The sequence below is a fragment of the Sphaeramia orbicularis genome, chromosome 10 (assembly GCF_902148855.1).
Source record: "Sphaeramia orbicularis chromosome 10, fSphaOr1.1, whole genome shotgun sequence".
Classification (NCBI taxonomy): Eukaryota; Metazoa; Chordata; class Actinopteri; order Kurtiformes; family Apogonidae; genus Sphaeramia; species Sphaeramia orbicularis.
The window spans coordinates 28,487,285-28,500,283 of NC_043966.1; the positions used below are offsets into that span (position 1 = coordinate 28,487,285).

The 12,999-nt window shown below is 41.1% G+C and overlaps 4 protein-coding genes across 4 annotated transcripts; all 4 read right to left on the minus strand.

The window, feature by feature from the left end:
- Positions 1 to 197: 197 nt before the first annotated feature.
- On the minus strand, positions 198 to 2,856 carry LOC115427587 (protocadherin alpha-C2-like). The gene has a single exon (XM_030146187.1). The coding sequence runs from the start codon at positions 2,700 to 2,702 to the stop codon at positions 213 to 215; it is 2,490 nt and encodes an 829-aa protein (XP_030002047.1). The 5' UTR covers positions 2,703 to 2,856; the 3' UTR covers positions 198 to 212.
- A 251-nt stretch (positions 2,857 to 3,107) lies between these two features.
- On the minus strand, positions 3,108 to 5,806 carry LOC115427296 (protocadherin alpha-C2-like). Its single transcript, XM_030145802.1, has one exon. It carries the CDS (start codon positions 5,526 to 5,528, stop codon positions 3,108 to 3,110), a length of 2,421 nt encoding a protein of 806 aa, XP_030001662.1. The 5' UTR covers positions 5,529 to 5,806.
- Positions 5,807 to 6,079: 273 nt separating this feature from the next.
- LOC115427295 (protocadherin alpha-C2-like) lies at positions 6,080 to 8,751 on the minus strand. Its single transcript, XM_030145800.1, has one exon. It carries the CDS (start codon positions 8,583 to 8,585, stop codon positions 6,129 to 6,131), a length of 2,457 nt encoding a protein of 818 aa, XP_030001660.1. The 5' UTR covers positions 8,586 to 8,751; the 3' UTR covers positions 6,080 to 6,128.
- A 376-nt stretch (positions 8,752 to 9,127) lies between these two features.
- pcdhb (protocadherin b) lies at positions 9,128 to 11,669 on the minus strand. The gene has a single exon (XM_030144655.1). The coding sequence runs from the start codon at positions 11,516 to 11,518 to the stop codon at positions 9,131 to 9,133; it is 2,388 nt and encodes a 795-aa protein (XP_030000515.1). The 5' UTR covers positions 11,519 to 11,669; the 3' UTR covers positions 9,128 to 9,130.
- Positions 11,670 to 12,999: the final 1,330 nt, after the last annotated feature.

Here is a 12,999-nt window from a genome sequence, read left to right on the forward strand (position 1 = left end):
CAGCAAAATTATGTTTAAATTCTGGTCTAATTGCAGTTTAAGTTGGGGGCTGTAATGATTATCATTATCAAGAATCAAGCATGTCTTAAGTCACGTAAAATATTCTATGGTATGGTAGTGATCATGGTCATTATCTGAAATTTATACACTGCAATATTATGCTTGGATATCTGAAATTAAAATATAAGAAAGTCTTTTAAGGGGAAATATTTTTATAATGGCCATACCTGTAGAGTGGAGGCGGCAGAGTCACTAGTGTCAGTCACTCCTGTACTTCTCGGTATACTGGACACAATGTATCTGGAACCCTTTGGCACAGGCTGTCTAACCACCAGCTTTCCTTTCCTGGTCTCTGCTAGAAACAGACTGTACCAGTAGGCATCGTTGGACACCAGAGTGGAGTCTGCGATGGTGGAGTTCCTCTCACTGATCACACTGTTCCTGCAGGGAGGAGCTGTTTTACTGGCCTTGGGTTTCTGACACTTGAGCACAATAGTGACCAATATGGTGATGAGCAGGAGAAATGACACTGAGCCCAGACCAATGACCAAATACAGGTTGAGGTCTGAGAAGATGTCATATTCTAGAGGCACCTCAGTCATGTCAGAGTAGGCCTTCACAGCAGTCTCCACTGTGGACAGCTTGATGGTGACTGTAGCGGACAGAGCAGGCTGCCCGTTGTCCTTGGCAACGACCACCAGCTGCTGGTGGCGTGGATCTCTGTAACTGAACATCCTCATGGTCCGGATCTCTCCGTTGTATTGGTCCAGACTGAACAGGTTGGCATCAGTCACCTGGAGAAACTGGTAGGTAATCCGAGAGTTGTGCACCGAGTCTACGTCCAAGGCTATCACCTTGGCAACCAGGGAGCCTTTATCGGTGGATCTGGGGATCTTTTCCTCCACCACTGAGCCGTGGGCTCGCCACGGAGACACAATAACAGGAGCATTGTCGTTCTGATCCACAATGATGATGTGGACAGTCACGTTACTGCTGAGAGGAGGAGAACCAGAGTCTCTGGCCTCAATGTGGAAAAGAAACTCCTTCTCAATCTCATAGTCAAAGGTTTTCAGTGCGTAAAGGTTCCCGTTCTCTGGATTGATGGAGAACAGCATGGACATGGAGGTGTTGGCTATCTCCTTCTCCAGGATGAAATAAACCAGATACTGGTTTTCATGGAGGTCAGGGTCAAACGCAGTGAGAGAACTGAGCAAGGCTCCTGGTGCATTATTCTCCATTACACGTATAGTATAAAATGACTGAGGGAACTGTGGAACATTATCATTAACATCCAGCAGCTCTAAAGTCATAGTTTCATTATCAGATAAAGGAGGAGAACCTCTGTCTGTAACAGTGAATGTAATGTCATATTCTGGAACCTTCTCACGGTCTAATGGCTCTGAAACAACTAACTCATAATAGTTATCAGAGGATTCCCTCAGTTTAAAAGGCATATGATCTGGAATGTGAAGATCAACCACTCCATTATCACCTGAGTCCTTATCACTGACACTAACTACTGCTATCACTGTGTCTAATTTGATGTCTTCACTGACTGGACTCTGAAATGATTTAATAGATATTTGTGGATGGTTATCATTCATATCTTCAACCATAATTTTTATTGTACACTGTCCTGATAAACTATTGGTTCCTTTGTCTGTTGCTATAACTTCCATGTCATAAATCCTGAAATCTTCATAGTTTAAAACTCCCTTAACAGTAATTTCACCAGTAGAGGGATTCAGATTAAATGTTTCTTGTGTTTTTTCTGAGGTATAAAGACTGTAAGAATATATTAAATCAGAATTTGATCCTTCGTCTAAGTCTGTTGCATTGAGATGAACAACCAGGCTGCCAATAGGGGAATTTTCCATAATTTTTATATTGTAGGTTGGTTGGTCAAATTTCGGTGCGTTGTCGTTTGTGTCCAAAACACGCACAATTACACTTGCAGTGCCAGAACGAGCGGGTGTACCACCGTCTACAGCTGTTAATATTAAGTTGTGAACAGCCTGCTGCTCTCTGTCTAACGTTGTTGTTAAGATCAAATCAGCAAATTTCGATCCTTCCCTTCCTGTCTGAACTTCGATGTTAAAATGTTCGCTTTCACTCAAACGGTACGTGTTCACTGAATTGATTCCAACATCAGCATCAACTGCGTTGCTGAGGGAGAATCTCTCTCCTTTTGGCGTTGCCTCAGATATATCTAGATGAATGGCGTCTCTGCGAAATTGTGGGGCGTTGTCATTAATATCTAAAATTTCTACCTCTATATTAAAAATTCGTAGAGGGTTTTCTAGTATTACCTCCAATCTGAGGTAGCACGACATCTTTGTAGGGCAAATATTCTCTCTATCTATCTTCTCAACAATGTAGAGTTCACCGGTTTCTTTGTTCACATCCAGATACTTTTTGTTGGCGATGATGTCGAGACGCATCTTCCTCTGTGTTAGTGTTTTTACATCCAGGCTCAGATCGGTAGCCAGATTAGCAACAACGGATCCTTCTTTCATTTCCTCTGGTATAGAATAATGAGTCACTGATGTCGAAATATGGTCCACGAAGCAAAACAGAAAAAGGAAAGCGAAAAGCACGTACCTCTTACAGGACTCCATTATTGCAAATTGTCCTATTGTCGTGTATGGGCTTAGTGCATTGCGGCTGGGACAGCACACAATTCTGCCATTTCGGAAAGACATGTGATAGCTTGAATCTTATGGAGAAATTCGTAATCCAAGGGATAGGTCGTCGTTATTACAGCTCGATTATTTAGTTGTTCGGATTTCAGCAGTCCAGAAACGTCCGCTATTTTTGTGATCCTCACAAATGTCACCGATGGACAATCATGCCGTTCATGAACTGATATTTTACTCAACAGCGCCACCCATTATTCTTTCTGAGAAGCTATGAGGTTTTGTGTTGAAGACTGAATGACATTCTTTTAAGTGTAGTTTTCTGTCTTTTGAGTAAAATGTTGCTTAGAATCATTAAATTTGTTTGCATTTTTTTTCAGCATAACTCAGTAAATTTAAAATGTTCCATTACAACAATATTATAATATAATAAAGACTTAGATGACATAACCCAAACACATTGAATGAGAATCATACCTGCAAAGTAGAAGCTGCAGAGTCACTAGTGTCAGTCACTCCTGTACTTCTCGGTATACTGGACACAATGTATCTGGAGCCCTTTGGCACAGGCTGTCTAACCACCAGCTTTCCTTTCCTGGTCTCTGCTAGAAACAGACTGTACCAGTAGGCATCGTTGGACACCAGAGTGGAGTCTGCGATGGTGGAGTTCCTCTCACTGATCACACTGTTCCTGCAGGGAGGAGCTGTTTTACTGGCCTTGGGTTTCTGACACTTGAGCACAATAGTGACCAATATGGTGATGAGCAGGAGAAATGACACTGAGCCCAGACCAATGACCAAATACAGGTTGAGGTCTGAGAAGATGTCATATTCTAGAGGCACCTCAGTCATGTCAGAGTAGGCCTTCACAGCAGTCTCCACTGTGGACAGCTTGATGGTGACTGTAGCGGACAGAGCAGGCTGCCCGTTGTCCTTGGCAACGACCACCAGCTGCTGGTGGCGTGGATCTCTGTAACTGAACATCCTCATGGTCCGGATCTCTCCGTTGTATTGGTCCAGACTGAACAGGTTGGCATCAGTCACCTGGAGAAACTGGTAGGTAATCCGAGAGTTGTGCACCGAGTCTATGTCCAAGGCTATCACCTTGGCAACCAGGGAGCCTTTATCGGTGGATCTGGGGATCTTTTCCTCCACCACTGAGCCGTGGGCTCGCCACGGAGACACAATAACAGGAGCATTGTCATTCTGATCCACAATGATGATGTGGACAGTCACGTTACTGCTGAGAGGAGGAGAACCAGAGTCTCTGGCCTCAATGTGGAAAAGAAACTCCTTCTCAATCTCATAGTCAAAGGTTTTCAGTGCGTAAAGGTTCCCGTTCTCTGGGTTGATGGAGAACAGCATGGACATGGAGGTGTTGGCTATCTCCTTCTCCAGGATGAAATAAACTAGATACTGGTTTTCATGGAGGTCAGGGTCAAACGCAGTGAGTGAACTGAGCAAGGCTCCTGGTGCGTTATTCTCCATTACACGTATAGTATAAAATGACTGAGGGAACTGTGGAACATTATCATTAACATCCAGCAGCTCTAAAGTCATAGTTTCATTATCAGATAAAGGAGGAGAACCTCTGTCTGTAACAGTGAATGTAATGTCATATTCTGGAACCTTCTCACGGTCTAATGGCTCTGAAACCACTAACTCATAATAGTTATCAGAGGATTCCCTCAGTTTAAAAGGCATATGATCTGGAATGTGAAGATCAACCACTCCATTATCACCTGAGTCCTTATCACTGACACTAACTACTGCTATTGCTGTGTCTAATTTGATGTCTTCACTGACTGGACTCTGAAATGATTTAATAGATATTTCTGGGTGGTTATCATTCATATCTTCAACCATAATTTTTATTGTACACTGTCCTGATAAACTATTGGTTCCTTTGTCTGTTGCTATAACTTCCATGTCATAAATCCTGAAATCTTCATAATTTAGCATTCCTTTGACAGTAATTTCACCAGTAGAGGGATTCAGATTAAATGTTTCTTGTGTTTTTTCTGAGGTATAAAGACTGTATGAATATACTACATCAGAATTGGACCCCTCATCTAAGTCTGTTGCATTTAGATGAACAACGAGGCTACCAATTGGAGAATTTTCCATTATTTTAAGGCTGTAATTATGCTTGTCAAACGTCGGAGCGTTATCATTTGTGTCTAATACATGTACAATAATACTGACAGTACCGGATCGAGCTGGTGTACCGCCATCTATGGCTGTTAATATTAAATTATGAATAGCTTGTTTCTCTCGATCCAAATTCTTTATTAGGATTAATTCGGCGAACTTCGATCCGTCTCTTCCTGTCTGGACTTCAATATTAAAATGGTCACTTTCACTCAAACTGTACGTTTTCACTGAATTGATTCTGACATCGGGATCGACTGCGTTGCTCAGGGAGAATCTCTCTCCTTTTGGCGTTGCCTCAGATATGTCTAAATGAATGGCCTCTCGTCGAAACTGTGGGGCGTTATCGTTAATATCCTGAATTTCTAGCTCTATATTAAAAATCCTTAATGGATTTTCCAATATTGCCTCCAGTTTGAGATAGCAGGACATTACAAACTTTGTAGGGCAAAGATATTCTCTATCTATCTTCTCGACAATATACAGTTCACCGGTTTCTTTGTTCACATCCAGATACTTTTTGTTGGCGATGATGTCGAGACGCATCTTCCTCTGTGTTAGTGTTGTTACATCCAGGCTCAGATCGGTAGCAAGATTAGCAACAACGGATCCTTCTTTCATTTCCTCTGGTATAGAATAATGAGTCACTGAAGTCGAAATATGGTCCACGAAGCAAAACAGAAAAAGAAAAGCGAACAGCACGTACCTCTTATAGGACTCCATTATTCCGAAATGCCCCATTGTTGTGTGCAGACTTACTGCATTTCAGCTGGTATAATGTACTTGTGTGTTGCATCAAATTAACTGTAATTACTGTGATCCCGTAAGGCGAAAAAATTAGAATTGCTCGTGGCCTGTTGATAAAGGCAGTGCGCAATGGAATATAAGGCTGAATTTCAGCACCACGGAGCTGTCTTTTCTGTTTCTGATCCGCCCAACCGACACTGATAGACTCATGTGACTGTCAGTAAATATCAGTTCACTAAACAGCGCCACCCTTTGAAAGTTCTATGAATTTTTGTGCTTATTTTGTATTGAAGATTCAAAGCAATTCCTTTTACTGTATTTATTTTTATGTTTTAAAAATAAGAGTAGGGCGAAAAAGAATGATAAGTTTTGTTCCTATTTGTGACTTAGACTATGTGATAAAAATTCTGAACTCATATTATTCTGCTGTTTAAAAGACACATTGAAATATATTGCTGTTAAGTAATATAAAAGAAACATTCAAATTAAAGTCATATCTCAAGAGTACTCGCTGCAGAATACAGTCAGGTATTATTCCAATGAAAAACATGGGTATTCAACATGTTTACTGTTTCATACCATAAAAGATATAATTCATACCTGTAGAGTAGAAGCTGCAGAGTCACTAGTGTCAGTCACTCCTGTGCTTCTCGGTATACTGGACACAATGTATCTGGAGCCCTTTGGCACAGGCTGTCTAACCACCAACTTTCCTTTCCTGGTCTCTGCTAGAAACAGACTGTACCAGTAGGCATCGTTGGACACCAGAGTGGAGTCTGCGATGGTGGAGTTCCTCTCACTGATCACACTGTTCCTGCAGGGAGGAGCTGTTTTACTGGCCTTGGGTTTCTGACACTTGAGCACAATAGTGACCAATATGGTGATGAGCAGGAGAAATGACACTGAGCCCAGACCAATGACCAAATACAGGTTGAGGTCTGAGAAGATGTCATATTCTAGAGGCACCTCAGTCATGTCAGAGTAGGCCTTCACAGCAGTCTCCACTGTGGACAGCTTGATGGTGACTGTAGCGGACAGAGCAGGCTGTCCGTTGTCCTTGGCAACAACCACCAGCTGCTGGTGGCGTGGATCTCTGTAACTGAACATCCTCATGGTCCGGATCTCTCCGTTGTATTGGTCCAGACTGAACAGGTTGGCATCAGTCACCTGGAGAAACTGGTAGGTAATCCGAGAGTTGTGCACCGAGTCTATGTCCAAGGCTATCACCTTGGCAACCAGGGAGCCTTTATCGGTGGATCTGGGGATCTTTTCCTCCACCACTGAGCCGTGGGCTCGCCACGGAGACACAATAACAGGAGCATTGTCATTCTGATCCACAATGATGATGTGGACAGTCACGTTACTGCTGAGAGGAGGAGAACCAGAGTCTCTGGCCTCAATGTGGAAAAGAAACTCCTTCTCAATCTCATAGTCAAAGGTTTTCAGTGCGTAAAGGTTCCCGTTCTCTGGATTGATGGAGAACAGCATGGACATGGAGGTGTTGGCTATCTCCTTCTCCAGGATGAAATAAACTAGATACTGGTTTTCATGGAGGTCAGGGTCAAACGCAGTGAGTGAACTGAGCAAGGCTCCTGGTGCATTATTCTCCATTACACGTATAGTATAAAATGACTGAGGGAACTGTGGAACATTATCATTAACATCCAGCAGCTCTAAAGTCATTGTTTCATTATCAGATAAAGGAGGAGAACCTCTGTCTGTAACAGTGAATGTAATGTCATATTCTGGAACCTTCTCACGGTCTAATGGCTCTGAAACCACTAACTCATAATAGTTATCAGAGGATTCCCTCAGTTTAAAAGGCATATGATCTGGAATGTGAAGATCAACCACTCCATTATCACCTGAGTCCTTATCACTGACACTAACTACTGCTATCACTGTGTCTAATTTGATGTCTTCACTGACTGGACTCTGAAATGATTTAATAGATATTTCTGGGTGGTTATCATTCATATCTTCAACCATAATTTTTATTGTACACTGTCCTGATAAACTATTAGTTCCTTTGTCTGTTGCTATAACTTCCATGTCATAAATCCTGAAATCTTCATAATTTAACACCCCCTTGACTGTAATTTCACCAGTAGAGGGATTTAATATAAATGTTTCTTGTGTTTTTTCAGAAGTATAAAGACTATATGAATATATAATTTCTGAATTTGATCCTTCATCTAAGTCTGTTGCATTTAGACGAACTACAAGACTGCCTATAGGAGAATTTTCCATTATTTTTATGTCGTAGGTTGGTTGGTCAAATTTTGGTGCGTTATCGTTTGTGTCCATAACGTGCACAATTACACTTGCGGTGCCAGATCGAGCGGGTGTACCACCATCCAAAGCAGTTAATATTAAGTTATGAACAGCTTGCTGTTCTCTGTCTAAGGCCCTTTTCAATATCAAATCGGCAAATTTCGACCCTTCTCTTCCTGTCTGAACCTCGATATTGAAATGTTCGCTGTCACTCAAATGGTACGTTTTCACCGTATTAATTCCTACATCGGGGTCAACAGCATTACTGAGAGAGAATCTCTCTCCTTTTGGCGTGGCTTCGGATATATCTAAATGAATGGCGTCTCTGCGGAACTGCGGGGCGTTGTCATTAATATCTAAAATTTCCACCTCTATATTAAAGATCCGCAATGGATTTTCTAATATTACCTCTAATCTGAGATAGCAAGACATCACGGACTTTGATGGACAAAGGTATTCTCTATCTATCTTCTCAACAATGTAGAGTTCACCGGTTTCTTTGTTCACATCCAGATACTTTTTGCTGGAGATGATGTCGAGACGCATCTTCCTCTGTGTCAGTGTTTTTACATCCAGGCTCAAATCGGTAGCAACATTAGCAACAACCGATCCTTCTTTCATTTCCTCTGGTATTGAATAATGAGTCACTGAAGTCGAAATATGATCCACAAAGCAGAAAATAAAAAGAAAAGCGAGCAGCACGTACCTCTTACAAGACTCCATGTTATCCAATTGTCCCATTGTCATGTTGGGCTTACCGCATTTCACCTGGTACATTGTACATTTCTGTTAAATTGGGTTTAGATTTAGAACATTTTCTTCCATGTGTATGAAGAAATTAATTGTCCTGGAAATATGTAGGTAAAAACAAAGCACGACCGCGTTTTAGGTTGATTTTCAGCACCACGGAGCTGTCCGCCACGTTTATGATCCGCCCAAATGACAGTGATACACAATGATGGCTTTCATGGGCCGACATTTTAACAAACAGCGCCACCCTTTATAATTCATGAGCTCAGTTTTATTTTTGCTTCGAAGACTGGAAAAGATTCATTTTATTTTATTTATTTTATTCTATTTTTATTTAATTTAGTATTGCTGATAACAGTCGTGAGTTTTATTTGCATATGTAACCCAATGACGAACCACTCTAAATTAAAAACACTGTTGCATTAGGTAACGCAAAATAAGTATGTAAATGATAATCATACCTGGAAAAACACAAAAAGACAGAGGAATAGAAAGTCCTGTCTTGCGTGATTTACATTGAAAAACACTGGTATGACAGACATTTACTGTATTAGATTGTAATACATATGTTCTCATACCTGTAGAGTAGAAGCTGCAGAGTCACTAGTGTCAGTCACTCCTGTGCTTCTCGGTATACTGGACACAATGTATCTGGAGCCCTTTGGCACAGGCTGTCTAACCACCAGCTTTCCTTTCCTGGTCTCTGCTAGAAACAGACTGTACCAGTAGGCATCGTTGGACACCAGGGTGGAGTCTGCGATGGTGGAGTTCCTCTCACTGATCACACTGTTCCTACAGGGAGGAGCTGTTTTACTGGCCTTGGGTTTCTGACACTTGAGCACAATAGTGACCAATATGGTGATGAGCAGGAGAAATGACACTGAGCCCAGACCAATGACCAAATACAGGTTGAGGTCTGAGAAGATGTCATATTCTAGAGGCACCTCAGTCATGTCAGAATAGGCCTTCACAGCAGTCTCCACTGTGGACAGCTTGATGGTGACTGTAGCGGACAGAGCAGGCTGTCCGTTGTCCTTGGCAACGACCACCAGCTGCTGGTGGCGTGGATCTCTGTAACTGAACATCCTCATGGTCCGGATCTCTCCGTTGTATTGGTCCAGACTGAACAGGTTGACATCAGTCACCTGGAGAAACTGGTAGGTAATCCGAGAGTTGTGCACCGAGTCTATGTCCAAGGCTATCACCTTGGCAACCAGGGAGCCTTTATCGGTGGATCTGGGGATTTTTTCCTCCACCACTGAGCCGTGGGCTCGCCACGGAGACACAATAACAGGAGCATTGTCGTTCTGATCCACAATGATGATGTGGACAGTCACGTTACTGCTGAGAGGAGGAGAACCAGAGTCTCTGGCCTCAATGTGGAAAAGAAACTCCTTCTCAATCTCATAGTCAAAGGTTTTCAGTGCGTAAAGGTTCCCGTTCTCTGGGTTGATGGAGAACAGCATGGACATGGAGGTGTTGGCTATCTCCTTCTCCAGGATGAAATAAACCAGATACTGGTTTTCATGGAGGTCAGGGTCAAACGCAGTGAGAGAACTGAGCAAGGCTCCTGGTGCATTATTCTCCATTACACGTATAGTATAAAATGACTGAGGGAACTGTGGCGCGTTGTCATTAACGTCTAAAAGATGCAGAGTTATAGTTTCATTGTCGGATAAAGGTGGTTTTCCTGCATCTGTTGCTATCAATATGATATCATATTCTGGGGTTTTTTCTCGATCTAAGGGTTCAGACACTAAAAGTTTGTAATGCGTTGGTCTGTCTAAGGACTTATTAAGAATAAAGGGCATGTCATTACTTATGGATAAACTTACCTCCCCATTCTCTCCTGTGTCTCTGTCACTAATATCCACTAGTGCTATGACACTACCTACCGGGATATTCTCATCCACTGTGTTTTTCACAGACTGAATGGTAATTTCGGGATAGTTATCGTTCATATCTGTCACGTGGACAACAACTTTACACTGCCCTAATAAAGGCTGCGCCCCTTTGTCCCTGGCGTCAATGTGCATCTCATAAAATTTCATGTCTTCGTAGTCAATCGTTCCCTTTACGGTTATCTCTCCTGTGTTTTGGTTGAGCGCAAAGACGTCTTGCGTTTTTTCTGACGTGTAAAGCGTAAATGAATATACTATATCTGAATTGAGACCCTCATCACGATCTGTGGCGTTTAGTTTCATCACTACGGTTCCAATGGGTGAATTTTCTGTCATGTTAATTGCATATGTCTGTTTGTCAAACCGAGGAGGATTATCGTTTGTATCCTGTACTCTAACGATAATATTCGCAGTTCCAGAGCGTACAGGGACCCCGCCATCTATAGCAGTCAGAATTAAATTATGAACAGCTTTTTCTTCTCTGTCTAAAGACTTGGTCAAGACTAAATCAACATACTGAGTTCCATCACTGCCCGTTTGAATTTCTATGGTGAACTGCTCGCTGGCGCTGAGTTTGTATGTTTTTATAGTGTTAATACCGACATCTGGATCCACAGCATTAGGCAGGGAGAACCTCTCTCCTGGTGTTGCAGATTCAGAAACGTCTAGTTCTACCCGGTCCCTTCGAAAATGAGGAGCGTTGTCGTTTATATCTGTTATACCAAGCTCAATGTTAAATATACGTAAAGGGCTTTCTATGATAACATCAAGCTTGAGAAAACAGGAGGTAGGTTTTGCAGGGCAAAGATATTCCCTGTCCATTTTCTCCACGATATACAACTCCCCTGTCTTTTTATTAACGTCTAGGTATTTTTTGTTGTGGAAAATGTCAAGTTTTACCTCTCGTTGCGCCAAACCTCCGAGCTCCAGTCCCAAATCTGCAGCAAGATTAGCCACAACAGAGCCTCTTGGCATCTCTTCGGCTATAGAGTACCGCGTCACAGACAAAGCAGTGGGCCATAATGCACACAGGATAAAGACAGTGTTCCAGAAATGCATCCTTTCGTCTTCAAAAAAACATAAAAAATACTCCAGAGTACGTCAAAACATTGGGCTATAGGTCACTTTAAGTCCACCAAATTATTTAAAAAAAAATCTCTTAAACTGATGTCAAAAAGAAAAGACAAAATCTGCAATCTTTGTCCTACACCCTTTCAAATGGGTGTGTCATGATTTACAGGATGGAGGAGCATTATGTATTTGTGGTGAACAGTGACGCCATGTGACACACACTGGACATGAAGTGGAAATGTTCAGACTCAGGTCACCCTGTTAAACAGCAGCAGATATAGACATATACAGCAATATTCACTCACCTTCTATTTCTGATAAAGATATTGTTGTTGTTTTTTCCCCTGAATATCAGTTTGTCAGCTTTAGCTTTGACTCTTATAGACTTCCACTGAAATTATTCTAATAATAAATTCTGGTTGACAGAATTTATATATCTCTCTGTAGTTCTGTAGATCAAATTATTGCAGATGTAGAAGATGATGATTATTCAGAGCTGTGTAAAACTCTTAGATTAAATTTATGCAAATACGTGATGGAATTTTGGAATTTGGCACATCATGTCAAACCATTTCCACCATTATTTGATGTTTGACAAACATCAAGCAATGTTACACGTAACATTCTGATCGTCAACAGCCAACATTCCTTCAGTTCAGTTCAGTTTAGTCTATTTTGAATATGCAACAAAATAAAAGTAATCATTCTTAGTCCTTATAAATAAAACAGTTTGGAAGAAAACATGAAAAAAACGAATACATATACATGAAAACAAAATATGATTTCATTCGCACATTCAAAAAGGAGTAGAAGGAAGCATAATTTATTTAATCCCACCCCTTCTCCACACACACACACACACACACACACACACACACACACACACACACACACACACACACACACACACACACACACACACAGACACACACACACACACACACACACACATTCTATCCTTTAGCTTCCTATCAGCATAGTATATGAAAAATCAAGTCGCTTGGATCTTTTGTAAATAATAAACCTCACTTATCATCTTCACATACACAAACATACACACACACCTATATTGATATCCCTGAAAAGTAAAGAAATAAATATATACATACATTCATCCTTAAAAGCAATACAAAATGAATACAATAAAGTAAACAATAAGACAAAGTAACAGCAATCAAACAAACATAATAAACACAACAAGAAACTCATAAAAAACAAAAACAACAAAACAACCACAGTAACCATCTGGTAACACTAAAACACCTTCTTCAGTTTTATACCATGTAGAAACCATGTCTTTATATCTCTTTTTAAATTGGCTGAAATTTGGACATTCTTTGAGCTCCACGTTCAATCTGTTCTATAATTTTACTCCACAAATTGAAAAAAAAAAAAAGACTTCTTGTCATTCTCACTTTTAAAGTTTTGAAATTATGTTATTCTCTTAATTCATAACCTCCTTCCCTTTC

What these genes read in the sequence shown, in the direction of transcription:
- LOC115427587 (XM_030146187.1), bottom strand. Translation starts at nt 2,702, where the DNA reads ATGTCTTTCCGAAATGGCAGAATTGTGTGCTGTCCCAGCCGCAATGCA.
- LOC115427296 (XM_030145802.1), bottom strand. Translation starts at nt 5,528, where the DNA reads ATGGGGCATTTCGGAATAATGGAGTCCTATAAGAGGTACGTGCTGTTC.
- LOC115427295 (XM_030145800.1), bottom strand. Translation starts at nt 8,585, where the DNA reads ATGTACCAGGTGAAATGCGGTAAGCCCAACATGACAATGGGACAATTG.
- pcdhb (XM_030144655.1), bottom strand. Translation starts at nt 11,518, where the DNA reads ATGCATTTCTGGAACACTGTCTTTATCCTGTGTGCATTATGGCCCACT.